This window comes from Podarcis melisellensis (assembly GCF_964234715.1).
Source record: "Podarcis melisellensis genome assembly, chromosome: 6".
Classification (NCBI taxonomy): Eukaryota; Metazoa; Chordata; class Lepidosauria; order Squamata; family Lacertidae; genus Podarcis; species Podarcis melisellensis.
This window is the reverse complement of record NC_138538.1, coordinates 515,659-538,308: the sequence shown is the minus strand read 5'-3', so window position 1 is coordinate 538,308 and position 22,650 is coordinate 515,659. Positions and strand designations below refer to the sequence as shown.

Here is a 22,650-nt window from a genome sequence, read left to right as displayed (position 1 = left end):
TTAAAAAAAGTCAGTTGTAGTGGAGCAATGGAGACAAGTTGTTCCTACTGTTTGGAGATAGGCAATATGTGGCAATATCACAAATGTTATGGTCTGTTTTTTAGTATACCCCAAATCCTTTGCTTATTCGGGGCCACCCCACGTTTTCTTCAAAAAATTGCTTTGCACAGGAATAGAGTCATTGACATTTTCAAAAGCAGGGGGTCCGTGGCTTGGCTTTTGAAAAACAGGGGCTCCTTGGTAATTAACTAATAGGGAGCCCCTGATCTGCCTTGCATGCGCTGGGAGAAAGGCAGCAAGACTGAGGAATGTTAATACGCCCAAGGGCATTCATGAAAAATTTAAAAATACTTGCCAAATATTTTGGTGGATAGATAGATACAGACACACACACACACACACACGGAACCTTGAAAGCGCTTGACAGGGAATCTGGCCTTTGGCCCAGTGAGGGTGCTCTTGGTTCTACACGAACCTCCCTGGGGAGATGCTGCTGGCAGGGACCGAATCCAGGGCCTTTTGCTGGCAAGGCAGGTGTCCCTCCCCAGAGCGATGAGGAGTTCAGTCTTGGAGGTGGAGGTGGGCTCTTGCAGGTGGATCTTTTGTCCTTCTTCCCCAGAGAGGGTTGGGGGGAAGGGAGCCCTGACCTACAAGAAAACACCCCCTGAGCTACACACCCTCCTCTGCAGCGTGGGCGCTTCTCACAATGAGCCCAGGTGCTCCATCGGGGGCATGAGGAGGATGGTTGCCCAAGGCAGGCACAACACACTCGGGGCATCAGGAACAGCCTGCAAAGACCCACAGCCATTTTCTTTTAATGCAGATGTGTGTGTATATACACCTTTTTTTAATTAAAAAGTGGCATCCTCCAGTTAACAATACAGAGGAATCTACATGACAAAACCATTCAAGAACAGAACATCTACAGCTTCAGAAAGAGGGGTGAGGAGTAACCCCCGTGAGTAGGCCTCTCCAGCTGCAAAGGAACAGACACCCCCGTTTCCAACGCAAATTCACGATTGTACAACATGAAATCAAGGGGGCAACAGGACCACCCAATAGAGAAAACATTCCTTGGCCCTTTTCTTGCAGGGAGGGGCCTGAGCTTCACAGCAGAGCCTGGGGCTGCATTTCTGTGGCTGTTGCTGAAAAGAAGCAACGGGGGGGGGGGGGTCATGAAGTCCACAGGCAGCTTCCCTCAACGGAGGGGGCCCTTGAGCAAAGAAGGAAGACACTCCACTCGCCTCAGCCTTCGTGGCTCTGCGTGAGAGGAGGAGCAGGCTGCCCCCGCCTGCAGCAGCCCCCTTGGGCTGGAGACGGGTCAGCAGAGCTCCAGTGAGGGAGGGGGCCTCCTGGAGGGCGGGCACGGGAAGGGGCATGCACAAAGGGGAGCCTTGGGGAGAGGAGGCGGGAGAGAGCTGCCCTTGGCCTCAGTAGTGCCGATGGTAGGAGCCCAGCTGCTGCTGGGAGGGGGGGGCGGCCCGCGGCTGCCCCACAGTCTGGTTCACCAGGTGTGTGAGGGCCGGTCCGCTCTGGATCAGAGTGTCCAGGGCCTTCTGCACGCTGGGGTTGTCAAAGTTGATCCCGGAAGACTGCGCTGGCCTGGAGGCGGAAGCATTGCTGGGGGCTGGTGGGCGGTTCTGGTACAGCGGCTGCGAGGCCTGGGGAGCTGCGGCCCGAGGGCCTGCCCCCCTGGCGGGACCCCCGTGGCTAGAAAACTGAGGGCCCTGGGCCGGAGCCCGCTGCTGAGGCTGGCCCAATCCGCCGCCGGTGGCGCTGGGCCGGTTCTGCGCGCTGGGCCCCGTGGGGAAGCCGGGGTTCTGGGAGGTTCCTGCGGCCGAGCTGCTGTTGGCCGTGGCCATGGCCGCCCCGCTGTTGAAGAGGCTGAGGATCTTGGCCTGCAGCTCCTGCTGGGGGGTAGAGGCCACGGGGGCCGAGGGGGCCGAGGAGAGGGCCTGCGAGCTCTGGGTGCTGCTCAGGCTGGCCGAGGTGCCCAGAGAAGACCCAGAAGAGGCTCCGAGGGGCTGCCGGGTGTGCGAAGCTGCGGGGAAGGAAAGGCCAGGTTAAGTCTCTGGAGCCCCAACTGTCCCCCACTACAGGCTTAGTGCTATAATAATAATAATAATAATAATAATAATAATAATAATAATAATAATAACAATAATTTATTATTTATACCCTGCCCATCTGGCTGGATCTCCCCAGCCACTCTTGGCGGCTTCCAACCAAATATCAAAAACAATGCAGTGTCAGACATTAAAAACTTCCCTAAACAGGGCCGTCTTCAGGTGTCTTTTAAAATAGTAAAATAGTTGTTTATTGCCTTGACATCTGGTGGGAGGGCGTTCCACAGGGCGGGTGCCACTACCTAGAAGGCCCTCTGCCTAGTTCCCTGTAAGCTCACTTCTCGCAGGGAGGGAACTCGCAGAAGGCCCTCGGAGCTGGACCTCAGCTTCCGGGCAGAATGATGGGGGTGGAGACGCTCCTTCAGGTATACTGGACCGAGGCCGTTTAGGGCTTTCAAGGTCAGCACCAACACTTTGAATTGTGCTCGGAAACGTACTGGGAGCCAATGAAGATCTTTCAGGAACAGTGTTATATGGTCTTGGCGGCCGCTCCCAGTCACCAGTCTAGTTGCCGCATTCTGGATTAATTGCAGTTTCCGAGTCACCTTCAAAGGTAGCCCCACATAGTACTTCTGGGGGGCCAAAATGCAGTAGGCCTGGTTCAAGCAGGTGGGGAGGGCAGGCGTCCCTGACCAGCTCCTCTCACCTCCCTGGCGGAGAACTTACCTGGATGGGAGTCTGTGGTGGCTCTCAGCTGTCGCTCCTTGCGCTCCCTCAGGTAGTTGATGATCTTGTCCGTCTCCTCGGAGGTCAGGTAGCGGTTGTCGCACAGCAAGTTCAGGAGTGTCTGGATGCCCGGGGGGTGGCCCCCACGGAGCCCCTCCTCCCCCTGCTGGGGGCGCTCCCGCTCCTGCAGAATGGTTTCGTCGGCCATCTTGGCGGCCTGCCTGGCGATCACTTCGCGCTCCTTCTCCCGGACCTCCGTCTTGTAGCGCTCGTAGTTCCTCGCCACCAGCACCATGGCGTCCGCCTGCGGCATGTTCCTGTGCTCTGCGGTGGGAAAGGTCGTGCGTGAGAGGCAGGAAAAGCCCTCCTCCCGGCCGGGTCTCCCGAGAGCTGCTCTCCCTGCAGCCAGAAGCCTCTCCTGCCACTCTAGAGGGCTCTGGCATCTGCCTGCCTCTGGCAAAGGGAATTCTGAAGTTGCAATTCAGTTTTAATTTTGCTGATTAACTGGGGCTGTGGGTGCACACATTTGTGCGAGAGACAGACAGTAAAAGACACCCTGCTTTGAGGGGGGGGCTTCCTCTTAATGATGGGCTCTCCTTCCTTGGGAGGCTTTTAAGCAGAGCTTGGAACGCCATCTATCTAGGATACTTTAGCTGAGATTTTTGCATGGCAGGGTTGGACTAGATGCCTCTCGGGATCCCTTCCAACTCTACGGTTCTAGGATTCTTCTGAAAACACACACAGGTTCCCGCTCTCACAAGCCAGGAGACCCAAAGCAGACACCCTCCTCCTCCTCCTCCTTGACTTGGGCATCCTGTGGGTTCTGGGGCACGGGCCCCCTTTGTGGGAAGAAGCAGCCCCTCGCTCGGCACCCTTGTGCTCTCAGCCACCTGCACAAGTGTCTCTGGGGAAAGCCCCGCCCGCAGCTGCAGCCACCCCCTGGCCCCCCTACCTTGCGGGGTGCCAAACATGATGTTGACGGTGCAGGAGTGGTGAATCTGGTGCTGCTGGGTGATGACAATGGCAAAGGCAGAGCCCCCTCTGCTCACGTCGTCCAGGGCTTGTTGCAAAGACATCTCCGAGTTGAGGAAGATCAGGTCCACCATCATGCCAAGATCGCGCACCTTGCGCCCCACGGACTCCGCGTACTCCCTGCGCAAAACAGAAGCCGCTGCACCTGAGCCTGCACCTCAAACTGCCGGCTCCTCTCTCTGCTTCCTCACCATACGCCAGGTGGAACACAGAGGTTAGGAGTAAGGAATCTTCCGCTTGTGGGGCAAACATGGCCAGCCAGGGGCTCAAATTTGGACCACAAGATCCTTTCCCCCAAACCAGAGTTGCCTGCCCCACACTTGACATCCCATGTGGCGTCAGGTGTGCTGGCCAGTAGGCACATGGCTGCCAAGGGGCCACTGGGAGCTTAGAAGTGTCCTCTTCATTCTGCATTAGCAAGGGAAACCAGGCTTTGGCTCTGCCCCCCGCCAGAGGGATCAGCTGGGCAAGTGAGTGCTGGGGAGGGGAGGAATTCGCTCACCCACACAGCCAACAACTGCAGAAGCAGCTTTCGCCTCAATTGCCCATCAGCCAATGTGCAGGAAAGCAGAAACCTCAGGTACTCTTTGCAAGCTCAGAGTGGTGCTTTGCAGTCCCAACTTTGGGACTTCAAAGAACTCTATCACCCAATGTCATTGTGATGTCAGGTGATTGACAGTTGGGTGGCTCCATGCACCCATCACACGGGGCCCACAAGGCTAGAATCTGACAAGGATCTGGCCAGCAAAGCTCCCTTGTTTTGGGCGTTTGCAGAGATGGTTTTATCCTTTCAGAATCTGCTGGGTTCATTTACTACTCATAGAGCCTGTGTTTTTACGTTTTGCTCTGCTTTTATTGTGTGCACCTGCTTTGAGGGCGTCATGCCATGAAGAGGTCGGGACCCGTGCCTAGAAAGAGCCAAACCACCAGCCCCACAACAGCCAGAATGCAAGAGCAGCAACTGGGAGGATAGTGAGGGCCGCGGCCTCGTCTGCCAAGCTCTTACTTGGTCTGCTTGTTGACCACAATCACTGAGCAGTCCACCGGCCGCTCCGAATCAATGCGCCGCTTGATGTCCTCAAAGAACTGGCGATACAGATCTTCCCGCCGCCGCTCCTCCCGCTTCATGCGCTCTGAGGGAAGAGTCACCAGGGTCAGGGCAGAGAATCTCACCTGGCCCCCTCCCCTTCCTGGCAGGACCACCCACCCCGCTCCCACCAGCCTGTACCGCAGGACGGACGGACGGATCCGATAGCCACCTTCAGTGCTCAGGGTGGGTCTGTCCAACTGGTCTCGGTAGCGGTCGTAGTACTGGTCATCCTTCCTCCGGTAATAGTCGTCCGGGCGCGCATAGCGGTCGTAGCCCTCCTCTCGCCTGCAAGGCAGACACAGGGAGACATGTTCTGACTGCAGCAGCCAAGCACCACTCCCAACAGCACTCCCCCTTGCGCCACTCCAGGAGGCTCCCAAGTCCTGCATACCTGTAGGGAGGCTCCCTGTAGCGTTCGTAGAGCGGCTCTCGGGTGTCCCGAGGGTCCCTCAGGTCTCTGGGGTCCCGGAAGTCTCTCGGCTCTCTGCCGCTGCTGCGCACATCTCTCACCCGCGCATCCTGGGAATCTCTGCCATTCCGGCCTTCTTGAGCTTCTCTCGGAAGGCTGTGGCGGTTTGGAGAGCGGTCACGTCGCCCATCTCTCTCTCCGTAGGGCAAGGCCTCTCTGCAAGAAGCACCGGGGAAAGATCTTTAGACAGCGGGCGCCGTCAGCGGGGTCGTCCCCAGCTGCCAGGGCAAGGCCCCTCCTGGAACGAGAGTCTAGGAACACTTGAGAGAGGAACAGCAGGCAGAAAGCCCTCTTTAGGGAAGATTTTAATGTTTGGTGCTTTACTGTGTTTTTAATATTCTGTTAGAAGCTGCCCAAAGTGCCTGGGAAGGCACAGCCAGATGGGTGGGGCATAAGCAATAAATTTATTATTATTACTACTACTAAACTACTACTGCTACTGCTACTATCCGCAGCCTGGCTTCAGAAGGCAAAGGGATCGTGGCCTAGTTCTCACCCCAGTGCCCAACCTGCAGCTGGGCTCTCCTGCTTCCAAGACTGGTGGGGGGACGCATGACCTAACGCTCCTTCCCACAAGACGACCCTCTCCTCACATACAAAACCACCCTGTCACGGAGATGCCTGCGCCGGAGCCTTTCCAACACCTAGCTTTCTGTGTGCAGGGAAGAATTCCTATGAAGGAGGCTTCAGCCACCCAAGTCCCCCCCCCCCCGGCAGTTCGCAGTGGTGCAGCCCAGATTGTTCTATCACCCCAGGGACAACGGGGCCTTGGTCAATTCCCGCACAAGCCTATCAGCATTGAGACCCCCTCAGCTTAATCTTCTAGATGGGCTCCCCCCCCCCCCAGACGTCTTTGTGTTGGTCTGAAGTGAACCTGCAGTGACAACGGGCTCCAACACCACATCTGCCCCTGGGCTGGGCTCAGCGCTCGAGGGGGGGAGAAAGCTCCCTCGGGATTTGTTTCTAACCACAGAGGTATAACAAGACCAGGAAACAAAAGAAGTGAGTGGCGGCCTGTGGAGGTACAGCAGGAGAAGGGGAGCTCTCACGTTTCGGAAAAGGTGGTGGTCCCGGACCGCAGAGCAGCGCATCTTACGGAACAAACCTTGTGGACAGTAGGAGAATGTGGACAGGCGGAATGCCTGGAGAAGTTAAGGAAGCGGGACAGTCGGAGGACTCCTTGTCCGGAGCCAAGAGGAGCCGTCAGTGATGTGTACGCAATAAGCCAGCACCCTTCGGACGCAGGGCCAACCCTGGACGTTACCAAGAACTCAAGCACTGCGCAACGGTTCTTTATTTCAGTTCCCAAGCTTCGTTCTCCCCAGGCTCAGGGACGGCGGCAGCGCTTCTCATGTTTTCTTCAGGCTTCATACGAGTGGCATTTGAAATGGATCTCAGCAAGCTCAGCTGAACTGCGCTCTTGACAGGGGAACCCAAGAAATGCCACAGAGCCAGAAAGGGCACCTCCCTGGGGAGAAAGCCAGCACCCTCCTCCCATGTAGGTCTGCGAACAGACAGACCCATGGTAGGGCCAGAGCTCAGGCAGGTTGTGGCCACATGCCCCCTTCCCCGCTCATCCCTTCCTCCCCCCCCCCAACACCCACAGCAATGCCATGCCTGCCCCTCGCATGCGCTCTGCACACAGCGCCCAGAGCAAAGCAGTGCCCTGGTGCACGCTAGCGCGCTAGCCGCTAACATCAAAGGTGATGCTCCGGCTTCTGCTTGCGCCTTGGCCACTGGCACCCTGGCGATGTCCCGGCTCCTGAACTAGCAGAAGCGGCAGCCAGGTCTGGGGCTTGTGCACAGCTCTGTACTGGTGCCAAGAGAAGTGCCCGTGCACGATGGGCACACAGTGATGCAGCGCCAAGAGAGGACAGGAGAATCCTCTTGCCAAGATGATGTTATCTGCGCCCCTCTCTTCGGGGGCAACACCGCTGCAACGGAAAAGCATGCCAGCACGGGGAGGGGGGAGGAAGCGCTCGCCGACATGCAGCCTCTGCCCCTGGGCGCAAGGAATCTTGCTGCCCTCTCCTTCGTGGTACAGCCCGAGGGACGCTCTCGACTCAGAGGCGCTCGCCAGGGACGCCCCGGGGTCACACAGGCTGCAGCTCTCCTTGCCCGCAACCTGCCCCGAGCCTGGGAGGAGCCTGGCGGCAAAACGATCTTGCCGCCTGGAAGGCTGCAACCAGGAAGAATCGCAGAATCCTCGTGGGATTCCCTTCCGAGGAGAAGCTCCACCGTCCGCGGAGGAAGGTGCATTTCTGCCCTGAGCCCAAACTCCTAGGGGAACTTGATGCTTCTCGGTACTTTACCTTCGTGCTGGGCTGGACCTTGAAGGAGCCTTATTCATATTTCTTCTTCCCGCTGCTTTATTAATATCTGAAAAGAATAATCAACCCGTCTGTTCAATGCTATGGAACAAAGAAAAGATCGTCAGCATATTGAAAAGAAAGCATCAACGTTCAAAGGCGGCCAGAGGGTGCAAGGAAGACCACGCCACGAGGTGCTGTCACTGAAACAACCTTTATTACATCAGGAATACAGTACAGTGAAGTTGTCGGCTGACGGCATCCTCCAGTTGCAAGCTCCAGGAAGGAAGGAACCAGCTTTTTGCTCCAACTGACCCAAAGGTACAGGCTGGAAACAGAGGCCAAAGCCCAGGCAAACCCGGCAGGCGGCCAACCAGCCCCCACCCCAGTTGCTGTGAAGCAAGCTGGGCTCCCAAAGCCACATTCATTCAGCACACAACTGCTCAGGAGGAAAGGGATCCGAAGGGACAGGAAGGTGCTGGAGCTACGCCACAAGGCCAATGAAGGTGCTGGAAAGGAGGGTGGGGGGGGCGGGGGAGAACACACACATCTCCAGATCAGACTACTGGGCTGCAACGTGATAATACCCAGGGCTGTCAGCCAGAAGTTTGAAAACAGCCAGACCTGAATCAAGTTACACATGCATAAAGCAATAGTTCTGAAAAGAGGAAATCTTTTTCATTCTTTCTCTTTTAGATGACGCACCCAGAAGTCACAGCAAGCACCATCTCAGGAGAGGCCCAACCCGAGAGAGGGAGGTCTGGCCGCACAAGCCTCCCTCTCACCTGGGGCTGCAGCATCTCAGAAGTCAGAGCGCGCGGAAAGGAGATGGGCAGGAGAGGCTGCGGGTCCACAGGGTCAAAAGCCACCTTCTTCCACCACCACCCAAAATAGATGGGTGGGAGAAAGACAACAGCCCTCGTGAAGGTGCAGTTTGTTTATCCCCCCCCCCCAAAAAAGAACAACACACCACAGCTGGAAAACTGGGAGAGAAATACTTTAGCCCATTTCTTCGATTAGCTGGGTATAAAAGAGTGACTATCAACGCATTCTGTATTTTTAACCACTCAAAGGTACAATTAAAAAACACATCTGAACTTTATAGTTTTACAGTTTTATTTAGATTAGCTAGAGTGAAATATTAGTGTTATAATCCTGCACGCTGAGATTTTCTTAAAAACTTACTTCTAAAAAAGAACTGGGGGGGGGGGGAATCAGATACATATTACAGCCAACAATTCCTACCATTTTTTTTCTATCACTTGCATAGCACCATCGTAGGAAACGTAGTAAATATTTAGAATAAAATATTTGGAGGTGCAGCCCTTTCAACAGCTGACCGGCTCCCCTGTAAAATGTCCATTTCCCCAAAGCCTGAGATCCTGCAATGCTTTTCTGCAGCAAAAGGAAAAGGTAACCCTGAATCTATGGCAACTTCCCTTTTAGTGGGGAGGGGGGGAGGAAGCCCAGGCATCCATCCTTCTTGCCGTGGAGTCACCCCTTCTGAGCCTCCTTCTCCCATTCATTCACAGGTCGATCTTTTGCTATGGAAATGGCTGTCCCTTCAGAATAATGGCCTCTCATTAGATAGTAATCGCAGAGGGCTGGTGCTATTTCCAAGTCTAGCCCTTAAATTTAGTCATGTTTTAATGTGTCGTGCATTTGCGGGTCAGACCAAAAGCCTCCTGCTTTGCTTTGAAAAGAGCCCCTTTGCCCCTTTTCTTACATGCCCCTCAGGCTGCGAGTGCCTCCAAGTTTGCCTTCTGGCCTTTTGTGCCTTACATAATCAGTGGAAGAGATCCTGGGCTTTGGGGTCCCATGTCATCCTAATGTGTTTACTGCCCCAGTTCACTCTCGAGTCTGAAAAGAAAGTGATGGATCGGGGCCCGAGGCAAGACGATGGCAATATCTGATTAAGAACCACCCCTATGGAGCTCCTTCTCAGTGGGCCCTTTAACACACTGCTCTAACAATGTGTACTGCGCATTCATCGTAACATCAGGTTGCCTCCTGTCCCATCATGAGATCTCTCTGAAACATCTCAAGCATCCACACTTGTACGCTGACCCTCAGTCAACTGTATCTTCTCACCTCTTTCCTGCTCGTTTTGCCAAACAGCATAAATTGAAACCCTGAAATTTGCTTGCGAAAACTATTTGAAACCCTCCTTGGCATCTTCTCTTTCACTCTTCCATTTATACTGTGTGGCTGAAGAACCTCTCGCCTTCCTGGAAGCTTGTACAAATCTGGAACTGATGCAGGGGGGGTGCAGCCTTTCCGCTGGTGGACATCTTGTTCCTCCATGTAACCTGATTTGCTCCACAGCCAGGCCCAGCTCCCCCTCCTTTCCTTCCACCTCTGGAGCTGTTGAGACGATGTTGGCAGCAATCCAGCCTCCAGGTCAAACTGCACGTTTGCCAGCCATCGCACGGCAGCGGTTTCCGCTCCATCAACACTCTGGGCTGGCTCTCGCCCAACTCGAGTGGCACAAGGTGTCCAGGGACTTCTTCAAGGGCTCTTCAAAGGACCCCCCCCCAACATGCCTCAGCTTACCTGTGAGGACTGGCACTGAAGGTCTGAAAGCTGCCTTTTCCACGGGGAACGAGCAGGGGGGTCCATGCAGGATTTGAAAAACAAAGTCCACGATAGGGCAGCAGCTTAGGCTGAACACTGGGGAGCTCAGTGTAACATACTGGCACAAAGTTTAAGCACCGCTGGTGTGTATTGGGGGAGGGGGACTGAAGACAAGACACTCAGAGAGAGCTGAAAGGATGACAAAGGCAGAGCCAAAAACACTCTTGGAGGTCAAGGTCCACAGCGTCTTTTATTGAGTAGCATGCCAGAGACAAAGCCCCCCCCCCCCGCCACCTGTGCCCTTTCACATTCGGTCTTAGGTACCCACGCAAGATGATAGGCTGCCTCCCATCTTAAATCAAAGGCAGACAGCTTATAAGAAGAGTGTTTCTTCTGCCCCTGAAGGACTGCAGGCGCATCAAAATGTTCTGTGTCAAAAGCCATGCTATTTACTTGTCTACAGTGAGGCCAGCCGTGATTTCAGATTGTGAGGGGATCGGAGTCTGGCTCTAGCCTTCCAGAGGTGGGGGCCCCAGCAGGTCCAAGAGATGGGAAAGGCCAGAGGGGGAAAGGGCTTCCCTCCCCCAGGGCAGAAAAACTGGAAATGTGGGGAGAATGAGTAGGTACACTGGAAATATTGGCTCTTTCAGAATGTGTAACCTAGTTAATGTTTAAAATGATGAAACCCAAATACACATTTCAGTAGAGTAGTTCTTTAGGTAAGCAAGCAAGAAACTCAACAGTATTAGCCCAAAGCAGCTCCTGAATTGTGTAGACACAACACTTTCCACAACAAATTACAGCTCCCAGCTCAGTGGGTGTAGTGAGGACTAGGACAAAATACGATGCTATTCCTAATAAAGCCCCGTGAGGGCAGCCCAACACCCCATTTTTCTGCTGGCCTTTAATATTTACAATCTATTGCCTACATTCCAGGGATGCTCAGCTTGACCTTCTTCCCACAGAAATGTGATTTGGTGTCCCTGCACAATAGTGAGGTCTAGCTATGATTTGTGACACAGCCTTCCTTCCGTCCACCGTGATGCAGCTCAGCACTTCCACTTGCAACGTTTAACAATTTAGCCAAGTCACAGCTTCTTAGCTAGCCTTCTCTGCTGCCTCCTGCCAACAGGTAACAACTGACTACATGCATCCTCTGGGACACACCATTCTCGGTGCCGCCCATTTTTGCCAAATCTCTTCATCGAGTTTGCAAAATGTCTGCATACAGGCTACAACTGAGACTGCAACAAGGAATGACAGAGATATGGAAAATGGAGTGCCAAGGAATGCGAAGCTCCCAGGGTTCTGACTTGGCTCACGGGATGCTATCTGCATATGCTGAAAGACGAGATACAGTCAAACTTCTCCATCGTCACACCCAGTTGGGTCCAGAATTGTGAACTAAGAAAGTAACACACTTCTGAAGCGCAACCTGGGAATTCCTCATCCAAAGCAGAACTTTGCCATGGGAGTCCGGCAACCAGCAAAGAGCTTGAGAAATTAGCAGAACTATTTGTCAACCTTGCGTCCTGGTCCTTCTCTTTTGAAAAAGTCTAACACCAACATCTCTAGTTTTTTTCTATGGCTTTTAATTCCAAAATTGCTACAGCACGGATTTGTTATTTAAGGATTTTTTTTTAAAAAAATCCAACCAGTCCATCTAATTGCAAAGTGGGATTAATATTTCATTTCTGTAAAACCATGTAACTTTTCAAGCCAGGCCTGAAGCAATTTGCCCCTTTTTATACCTCAGCAGCAAAGGAAGCAGGCAGAAGGAAGAACCCTCCTATCTTAACAAAATTCACAAGCAAAACTTCCTGATGGAAGGATTTTAAAAAGCACCAAGATTCTCCAGAGCTACATGGAGCATCATGTCAGGGGACCAGAGACCTTTCCATCACAAATAATGGAAAGTGTTTCACTGGGGTAAAAAAGGGGATCCTAAATATTTTTCCTATGGATCCCTTGTAAACTGCTGGGGGTCTTCTTGACAGACCACTATTGTTTTTCCTGCCAGACACAACATTTGCAATGTGCTAGGCTAGATGACGGAATCCCAACACTGTAGAGTTAGGAGGGACCTCAAGCGTCATGTAGTCAAACCCACTGCAATGCAGGAATCACAGCTAAGGAACGACAAGCTCAGAGGCCTCGCACCACAATCAAAGGAAGTGACAGCACTATTCTAATAATAATAATAAAAAATTGTCCAGTAGCACCTTAGAGACCAACCAAGTTTGTTCTGGGTATAAGCTTTCGTGTCACGTCTTCAGATACACTGAAACAGAAGTCACCAGACCCTTATATATCGTGGGAGGGTGGGGTTTTTCTCAGTAGGGTAGTAGGAGATGAGTGACTGACTCAATGCATATGGTAAACCTGGGACTGTTAACAACTGCAATTAGTCCTACAAGGGATAGTAAGCAATGACAAAAAATAGCTTTCGCATGTGTAATAAGACAATAATCCAGTACGTATCTCTATTCAGACCAGGTCTCTCCATAGTTTTCAGTTTAGTAATATGTTGTAATTCAGCAACTTCTCTGTCAAGTCTATTTCTGAAATTCTTTTGTAATAAGACAGCTGCTTTGAGATCCTGTATTTCCGCATCTGGCAGGAAAAACAATAGTTTTATTTCGACTGCGCCGGACCAACAAGGCTACCTACCTGAATCTAGCACTATTCTATTTTGCCTTGGTCACACCTGGAGTCCTGTGTCCAGTTCTGGGCACCCCAGTCTAAGAGGACTAGAGACAAGACAAGACGCTCAAGGGTCTGCAAACCAAACATTGTGAGGAACAGTTGAGGGAATTGGGTATGTTTAGCCTGGGGGAGAGACTGAGAGGAGAAATCTCTGATGGGTCGTCTCATGGAGGAAGCAACAAGCTTGCTTTCTGCTTCTCCAGAGGGGAGGACCTGATGCAACAGACTCCAACTGCAAGGAAGGAGATGCCAACTAAACATCAGGAAGAACTTCCTGAGGATAAGGGCCTTCTATGGTGGAAGGGGCTCTCTCGAAAGGCGGTGGATACTCCTTCGCTGAGGCTCTGAAGCAGAGAGGTGGGGTGGCTGTCTGCATCTGCCAGGGATCTGGATGGCCACTGGGAGAACACACTAGGCAAGGTGCAGGAAAGGACATTCCAACTGTAGACATATGGGGGGAAATTCTGACTGTAAGAGCTGCTGGACAGTGGAATGGACTCCTGGGGAAGTGGTGGACTCTCCTTCCTTGGAGGGTTTTAAGCAGAGGCTGGCCATCTGCCCTGGATGCTTGAGCTGAGATTCCTGCACTGCAGGGGGCTGGACTAGAGGACCCTTGGGGTCTCTCCCAACTCCATGATTCTACTATTCTTTAGCCCAAATTCCTTTTTTTAAAAAGTACTTTTCATTTGCATTTTTACATACAGTTCAAAAAGAATAAGGAAAGGAGAAAAATGAGAACGAAACCACGACAATCCAAGGTCTCAACACAAGAACACTTTGCAGGCATGGCCAAACTCGGGGACTACAACTCCCATCATCCCTAGCTAACAGGAGCAGTGGTCAGGGATGATGGGAATTGCAGTCCCAAAACAGATGCCGGCGGAGTTTGGCCATGCCTGCTAAGGGCTCCTTCTCTGGTCTCTCCCGTGTATTCCAAGTTCCCAAGCTCTGCTATCTCTCTCCTCCTTCCTCTTATGCTGCTGAATTTATCCAAGTCCTGCTAATCTGTTCACTTGTTCATAGCGGTCACAGCTGCCAACTTTTCCCTTTTCTTGCCAGTAAGAAGAGAATTTCCCTTACAAAAAGAAAAACCTTGACAGCTCTGATCCGGATATTTAAAACACTTTACAGTCCTTGATGGCCTTGTTCCCTCCTCGGGCTGCCGAGTCCCGCTTCGCCCGCGGGTCAGGCTGGATGACCTCGGGGGAACCTTCGCCCCTCCACTTCCACGTGACCTTCCTGGCGCCGCCCACCTCCTCTCGCCCCCCCCAGAATAAAAGGCCCCGCCAAACCGCGCAGCCGCAGAAGCGGCCCCCTCCGAGAGAAGAGGCGGGGCCCACGGATGCGCGTGCACGAGACAGACGGAGAGAGAGGCGCGCGCCCCCTCGGCTCCCTTCCCCCCCGCGACGGACTGCGCACGCGCACAAGCGACGGGCCTGCGGGGGTTGCCGGGGCAACGGGGCCCCTCCCTGGCGACGAGGCGGGTGTCTGTGGGCCGCGGACGGGACACTGAGGGGGGGAAGTCGGCGTCGCCGCCTCCGCCACTCACCGGTTCCTCCGCGGCGGCCGCGACGACGGCGAGCGGGCCAAGCGAGCGCAGCGCACGGCCTCTGGCGCTCTCCTCACGGGGCATGCGCGGGAGGGCGGGGCCGCTTCAGAACCGAGCACGCAGAGCACGGCGGGAGGGGCGGGCCTCCCTCGGCGAGCGAGCCAATGGGAGCGCAGGTCCCGCCTTTCCCTCATCCCTCCAGCCAGTGACGTTCTCGAGCGTCGAAGATGGACGGGCCTCTCTCGGCGAGCGAGCCAATGGGAGCGCAGGTCCCACCCTTCCCCCCCCCTCCCTCCAGCCAGTGACGTTCTCGGGCGCCGAAGATGGACGGGCCTCGCGCCGCCCGCCTCCTGCCCCGTCCCGGCTCATCCTCCAGGGGGCGCCCGAGCCGCGCTGCTCCCTTGGGCGGGAGGGTCGGGGGCCGCGTGGGAGCCCTTTGCGGGCCGCCCTCCTCCTCCTCCTGCCTTTGCACTGGTTCTGAGACCCTCAGAGGCGCCCAGGATGGGTGGGAAATATTTTTCAGGGAATGTGGTGTAATTTCCTGATTTAATTTGATTTTTCCTTTTCCTTGTTTTTCCAGGGCTGGGATCTTGTTTCTGGACGCAGAGCGTGTTTCCAGGCCATGCCAAGGGCCACCAGCCAGAGATTTAGTCATCACCATCATCATAATTTATTTATTTATTCCCCAGCCACTCTGGGCGTCTTCCAATAAAATATTAAAATACAATAATTTATCAAATATTAGAGACCGACCAAGTTTGTTCTGGGTTTGTGCATGCACACTTTTTCAGATACCTGAAGAAGTATCAGAAGGTATCTGAAGAAGTGTGCATGCACACGAAAGCTTATACCAAGAACCAACTTTGTTGGTCTCTAAGGTGCTCCTGAACATTTAAATTAATTAATTAATTAAGACTGCATCAGACCAACATGAATCTAGAATCATCCGATATTAAAAGTTTCCTTAAACCGATGCTTGGGCTGCAGTTTCTGCCTGGCCGGGGGCTGGACTAGATGTCCCTTGGGGGTCCCTTCCAACCCTCCCATTCTGGGATGCTCTTTTGGAAGCCGCCCTGGGACGCTTGGGGTGCAGCAGGGCGGGCAATAAAGGAAGGAAAGCACCAAAGTGTGAGGTTTGGGGGGGAGCGGGGAGTTCCCCCCCCCCTTGCAGCTGCTCTTGCCTGTGAGTCATCTTGAACTTCTTCTGAGGAAAGGGCTGGGGGTATAAATAGAGAGGTGCAGGTGGCCCCTTGTAGCTAGACTGGCCCAGGGAGGGTGTATGTACTGAGTTGAATAGGATCCAAAAGGCAGAAGTCTGGTTGGTCCTAGAGCAATAGGATTCAGAATGCGGCAGTCTGATTGGTCCACAGGAGCCCCCCAATCCAGCGCCAGGTGGAAGGGAATCCGCAAGCTGATTGGCCTACAGGTGAATCCCGGAATTAGCCAATCACGTGGGGCCCATTGTGTATATAAGGCAGATTACTTTGGGGAAACTTCCACTCCTCCTCACCACTGTGAGCTGAATAAAGAGCATGAAATCACTTTGCGACTCTGAGTATATTTCACTGGCAACGAGGATGGGATCCCGTCCACCAAAGGTGAAAGAATGTACCTTCATTCTCTTTACATTTCCAACATTTGTTATTGGGCAAATGATATATTTTTGCAAGCTTGACTGGTGTCATGTACCACCTATATATCATTTTCATAATATTCTCTCTCAAGGCATTACATGCCGTAAATTTCATACCAGTGGTCCACAACTGTTCCCAGTTAGCAAACATAATATTATGACCAATGTCTTGTGCCCATTTAATCATAGCAGATTTAACCGTTTCATCCTGCGTATTCCATTTTAACAGCAAGTTATACATTCTAGATAATATCTTAGTTTTGGGATCTAACAGTTCTGTTTCCAGTTTTGATTTTTCCACCTGGAAGCCAATTTTATTTTTTTTGTCCAAATTATAGGCCTCTCTTATTTGATAATAATGGAGCCAGTCTTGCACTTTATCTTTTAATTTCTCAAAACTCTGCAATTTCAATTTGTCTCCATCTTGTTCCAATATTTCCCAATATTTCAGCCATTTGGCCTCCATATTGAGCCAGTGGTCAGCCATGTCCTCCGTTAACAGTTATTATGAAATTGCTTTTTGCGGTATCTGGTTTTGAAACTCAGCTCTGGACATGCCTTTTTCCGTGGAAAAGCAGCATCCAAAGGAAAGGAAGGCATGCTTTCCCCCGAAGAATCTCAGGCCAGGCCTCCTTCCTCCAGGCCAGGGGGGAAATGGGGTCGTCCCCCCCCCCCGGCACTCCGCTGTCTGGTGTGGGGCAGTCTGAGGTTCCTTGGAGGGCTGCATCTCTCAGTGCTCAGCCCAGCTCACTCCGCTCAAGAGAGGCAGCTGGAAATCCCTGCCTGGGGCCGTGTCCCTGCTCTCTTCCTGTCCCTGTGTGATGCTCTGGTTTCCCTTCCCCACAGGCTTCTCAGGGCAAATCCAGAGCTGCGTCACCCAAGCCCTGTGGCTTCTGTGGGGAAAGGCCAGGGGGAATGCTCAGGCCCCTCCTGCAAGGGAAGAACAGCCAGGCCCTTCGCAGTGGCGTAGCAAAGTCAGGTGGTACCCGGGGCGGGAAATTTCTTGTCCCCCCCCCCATTGAAATTATTAAAAGAAGGAAAAATAAAATACTTACAGTTGCAATTGTTATTTTCTGGTTTACAGTGGTACCTCTGGATGCGAACGGGATCCGTTCCGGAGCCCCGTTCGCATCCAGAAGCAAACGCAACCCGCATCTGCACGTGCGCAGGTCGCGATTCACCTCTTCTGCGCATGCACATGACGTCATTTTGAGCGTCTGCGCATGTGCAAGCGGCGAAACCCGGAAGTAACGCGCTCTGTTACTTCCGGGTCGTCGCAGCACGCAACCCAAAAATACTTATCCCGAAGCTACTTCAACCTGAGGTATGACTATTTACTTAACATTGTGAGCATAAGCACTTACCGTAAAACCTGCTTTTCACGATGAGAATTTCTTATGAATGGAATTTTTTTTTTTTTGCTTAATTTCGCTAGTTTGCAGCCTGCTGTTGATGTGGACTGAAGGTAGCTGAGGTGCTGTGTGAGTACAGCTGCAAAAAACAAGCACCAGTGCAGATATGCGCCCACTCAAAGCCAGTGGTGGAGGAAGGGGGTAGGGGATAGAGGGGATAGAGGGTGGGCTCACAAAACACCTGGGGCAGCTCACACCCACCGCACCCCCTTCCTACACCTCTGCCTTCAGATGTCTTCTAAAAGTCAGATAGTTGCTTATTTCCTTGACATCTGGTGGAAGAGCGTTCCACAGGGCGGGCGCCACCACCGAGAAGGCCCTTCACCTGGTTCCCTGTAACCTCACTTCTGGCAGGGAGGGAACCGCCAGAAGGCCCTCGGAGATGGACCCCGGCTGAACGATGGGGGTGGAGATGCTCCTTCAGGTATACTGGTCCGTTCACAGGGCACTGCTGGATTAAACCCTGTGGAGGCCCCTTGGCAGTCAAATTCTGGGCAGGGGGCAGGCCTTGTGCGCACGCTGGAATAACATTGAAATAAGAAAGCTTGATTGTCGTTTGCTTTCAAGATCAAATCAATATTATTTCCATCCATTGTCGCGGGACCCCTAAAAAGTGTGGGGCCCATAGGCCAGTGCCTACTCTGCCTATTTGGTAATCCGGCCCCTTTGGCTGCAGGAGAGAGAAGAAATGGAAGTTGAGGGCCGCCTCCTGATGCGCTGTACCGTTCCCCACAATGAAATGGAAGGCTCAGCAATTGTCAGGCACTTTCTTTTCCTTTTTAAAATTTTTCTTGTTTATTAAACAAGAAAATACGTTAAAATACACACAAAACAAGCATACAATACAAACATTCTATAAGAAAAAAATAAAAGAAAATAACATAGTTGCATATAGAGTGAAAATCAGTGAAAGAAAAGAAACTTCCGACTAAACCCATTGTACTATTTTGCCTTCAAGAATTTTTACACTGTTTCTTATTAATATTTTTCCTTATCTTAGTTTAAACTTTTTCTAATACTTCCTTCTATCACAAGACTCATTCGATATCTGCCAGGAAACATTTATTATCACATTACCCTTTGAGATATTCCTTAATTATAATCCACTCCTTATTAACATCTTGTGTTGAGTTTCCTCTCACTGTCCCAGTTCTCCTTGCTAGCTGTAAATACTCTATTGATTTAGCTTGCCATTCGATCTTTGAAGGGATGGTATCGCTTTTCCAATTTCTTGCTATTGGAATCCTTGCTGCGGTTGTTGATTGTCAGGGGGTGTCGGATGCTCAGCAGCCCTGTGTGCTTACAACAACCCTGTAAAGTAGGCCAGTGCTATGCCCTCCCCAAATTGCAGCTGAATCCCTTGCGGATTGGCATCCAACCTCTGCTTAAAGGCCTCCAAGGAAGGAGAGTCCACCACCGTCCCAGAGAGTCTTACCTTCAGAAAGGTCTTCCTAATGTTTAGTCCAAATTTCCTCTCCTCCCCCTCACCTCTGGAGCAGCAGAAAACAAGCTTGATCCCGCTGGCAGCCCTCAGGGGTTGGAAGATGGCTCTCCTCTCTCCTCTCAGTCTCCTCTTCTCCAGGCTAAACATACCCAGCTGCCTCAGCCGTTCCTCATCAGGCTTGGTTTCCAGCTGCCTCAGCCGTTCCTCATCAGGCTTGGTTTCCAGACCTTTCATCATCCTGGTTGCCCTCCTCTGCTCACCTTCTAGCTGCTCAATCTCCTTTTTCAACTAGCCTGCACTGACTGGCAGCAGCTCTCCAGGGTTTTGGATGGGGGGGGGACATTCCCAGCCCCCTCCCTCTGGAGATGCCGCCCAGGACAGAAGACCTGCATGCCAAGCAGATGGCCCAATCCTGCGCTATGGAGACCGCTAGCCTGCCAGGAAGGATGTGGGGCTGGTCTCCCTTTGGAAATGGGGCTGCAGGAAGAAGGAGGTGAAATGAAGATGCAGCCCAGCTGCAGGCGGAACAGCAGGTGCCTCTGAGTTCTGAAGGAGGAGCATCATCTCTTGGGAGGAGCCAGGTCCAGGTGAGGGGGTTGCCACGGTGACAAGGACCTGCCCTCCTTTGTGACATCACTTGCTTCTCCCTTAAAAGCCACCAACTGACTTGCAGGTGGCCATTGTAGGTTAGTAGTGAGGCGAGAGAAGGAGAGAGGAGTTGGTGGTGGTTGGAGAAGATAAGGAGAGGCGTTTAGTTGATTATTTTCTCAGTTTTTTACATAGTGGTACCTCGGGTTACATACGCTTCAGGTTACAGACTCTGCTAACCCAGAAATAATACCTCGGGTTAAGAACTTTGCTTCAGGATGAGAACAGAAATCGTGCTCCGGCGGTGAGGCAGCAGCAGGAGGCCCCATTAGTTAAAGTGGTGCTTCAGGTTAAGAACAGTTTCCGGTTAAGAACAGACCTCCAGAACAAATTAAGTACTTAACCCGAGGTACCACTGTATTGATTTTGATTTGATTTATTACTTTTATTTTATTTATTTTTATTTGATTTATTATTTTACTTTTTTATTTTAACACTTTTATTTTACTTTTTATTTTATTTTTGTGTTCTTTATTTTCATATTTTTTATTTTACATTTTTATTTTGTGCACATTTTGTATATATTTATTTTGTGAATTGACAGGTAGTTATGGGTAAGTGTAGGGTTAGGGCTTGGGGTTAGGCTTGGGGTGAGAGTTGGGCTTGGGTGGGCATTTTAGATAGTTAGCTAGTTCAGAGAGAAGGGTGGGGATTTTTTGTGAGCAAAATGTGAAGACTGTAAGTAGCATTCCTTTGCTTTCTCTTGATCTCCTGGGGGTGGGGGGGTGAGTCCTGGGGTCCCCTGCACAGCCTTGGCTCTCTGGAAATTGACCCGGGGAGTCTTCTCCAGAGAGCTCAGCTCCTCCATACGCTTCCCCTGCCTTCCCCTTTTCTCTCCCCTCTCATCATTTACATTTACTAGGACATTCCTAGCCCACTTTCCTCCCAGGAGCTCCAGGTGGCCTTCATGGTTCTCCCGGCCACCAATTGTTATCTTCACAGCAGCCCTGCCAAGTAGGCTAGGCTGGCACAAGGTCCACCAGGGGGCTTCTTGGCTGAGTGGGGATTCGAATCCGGCTCTCCCAGGTCCTCCTAGTCCAGCCCTCCAACCACTACACCTCTGCCTGGCTCCATTTTGCATCTCTCCAGCTGCCCTATGACCTTGGCCTTCTCCCCCTTCCTGGGGGTCTCTCTGGCTCCAAGGAAGACTCCAGCGCCTTCCTCATGTTCTGCTCCTCTTCTGGGACCCCTTGAGGCTTGCAAGACCCTCCTAGGGGTCTCCTCCCTCTCCAGGAAGGGCAGAGCTGTCCTAAGAAGATGAGGCAGAGCAGCCCTTTAACAGCTGGCAATGCTTCTCTTTCCTTTGGGCTGGAGCTCTTGAACCCAGAGCACTTGGGGCCTCCTTTCTCCCTCTGCCAGCCCTTCGTGCTCTGGGCTGCCTCTTTCCAGCTCTAGTGATGCCCTTTCAGGTCAGTGAACTGAAGAGAGACGGAAGGAATTGGGCCAGACTGCCCTCCTCACACACAAACGCCCCCCAAGAATTGGGGCTGTTGGCTTCTGGGTCGCTCTCTCCGCTCATCTCTTCTAGGATCAGGTGCTTAAGGCGCCTGTTCAGATGCTGCAACAGGGTGGCCCCCCAGCAAGGCCTGGAGCAGCCCGTGGTGCCAGGTGAGCAAGTGGCCCTCCTTCTTGGGACAGAGGAGGGCAGGGATGGGCATGGGGGCAGCTAGTCAAAAGATGCAAAGAGCCAGACAGCTGGATCCGACCCAAGGTCCATCTGGGCCAGCATCTGGAAACCCACCCATCCCCAGTGGCCAACCCGTTTTGTCGAGTCCGATGGAGGAAGGAGGGGGCTGGGCTGGGGGGCAGGGCTGGGGGGCAGTTGTCAGCTGGAGGGGCACCTTCCCTGGGGAGCCACGTTCTGGGGGAAGGAGGCTGGGATTGGCCCCCAAGGCCTGGGGTGTCCCTCCCCTGTAGTAGGACTTAGAATCCAGGAGAAAACTCTTGGAATAGCCTTGCCAGGGGCTCAGGGATGAACTCACCTCTTCCCATGTCTTTCTCTTTGCAGTTCTGCTGAGGTTCCACATCCCTGCCCCAGGGGTGAGTACTGGAGAAAACAAGAGCAGGGAGTGGACCCCTCAGACCTGCCCCCCACCGTCCGGGCTCTTTGCCCCCCACTCTGCACTCTCAGATGGAACCGACAGCCTGACCTCTGCATTTCAGCTGCTGGAGGAAGATCAGTTGTTCCTCCTGGAGGTCATCCAGAACTGCCAGGCAGCTTGGCTCAGGGGGCTCTGAACCCTGAAACCCTCCAAGTCCCTTACCTTGGGAAAAAACAATTTTAGTTTAAAAACACATATTTTTGCCATTTTGTCACCCCCTTCAGTGATGACACCCAGTGCGACCCACACCCAGCACCCCCCCTTCCTACACCTCTGGCCCTTTGGCTGTAGGACTTTCCAGGGGTTGGGACCATCAGCCCTCCTAAGGCGAGTGGCCAGTCGTGCCCCCCAATGGTCGGGGTTTTGCGGACAGGAGCCCTTTGAATACCAGAAGTCGAGGTTTGCTCATACGAAGTGGATTTTTGTGCCCTAACAAAACAAAACCATTTTTTAAAAGGTTTGGAAACTTCTGAGGAAATGCAACAGAAAGTGATGTTTGCATTTATATCCCAGCTTTTCCTGCAAGGAACTGAAGGTGGCAGCCGTGCCTCTCCCTCTCCTGGTTTAATCCCTTCCATAAGCCAGCCAGGGAGGCTGCTGTGCTGAGAGGCAGCGATCGGCTCCCCAGGTCTTCGTGATGCCCAAATGCGGGGATTTGAACCCTGGTCCAATGACAAACCTAGACAGCATCTTAAAAAGCAGAGACATCACCTTGCCAACAAAGGTCCGTATAGTTAAAGCTCTGGTTTTCCCAATAGTGATGGATGGAAGTGAGAGCTGGACCATAAAGAAGGCTGATCGCCAAAGAATTGATGCTGGAGGAGACTCTTGAGAGTCCCATGGACTGCAAGAAGATCAAACGTATCCATTCTGAAGGAAATCAGCCCTGA

General features: G+C 52.6%; 1 protein-coding gene across 3 annotated transcripts; it reads right to left on the bottom strand.

Moving 5' to 3' along the window:
• Nucleotides 1-826: 826 nt before the first annotated feature.
• NCOA5 (nuclear receptor coactivator 5) lies at nt 827-14,739 on the bottom strand. Of its 3 annotated transcripts, XM_081916899.1 has the most exons (8): nt 14,522-14,616; nt 7,696-7,762; nt 5,306-5,539; nt 5,084-5,199; nt 4,831-4,957; nt 3,745-3,944; nt 2,793-3,116; nt 827-2,041 (listed from the first exon to the last, which is right to left on the bottom strand). In XM_081916899.1, the coding sequence occupies exons 2-8, from the start codon at nt 7,731-7,733 to the stop codon at nt 1,431-1,433; spliced, it is 1,650 nt and encodes a 549-aa protein (XP_081773025.1). In that variant the 5' UTR covers nt 7,734-7,762; nt 14,522-14,616; the 3' UTR covers nt 827-1,430. The 3 variants fall into 3 exon arrangements, with proteins under 3 accessions (XP_081773025.1, XP_081773024.1, XP_081773026.1); XM_081916898.1 differs by lacking the exon at nt 7,696-7,762 and having other exon boundaries at nt 14,522-14,739; XM_081916900.1 differs by lacking the exon at nt 14,522-14,616 and having other exon boundaries at nt 7,696-9,045.
• Between the last annotated feature and the right edge of the window lie 7,911 nt (nt 14,740-22,650).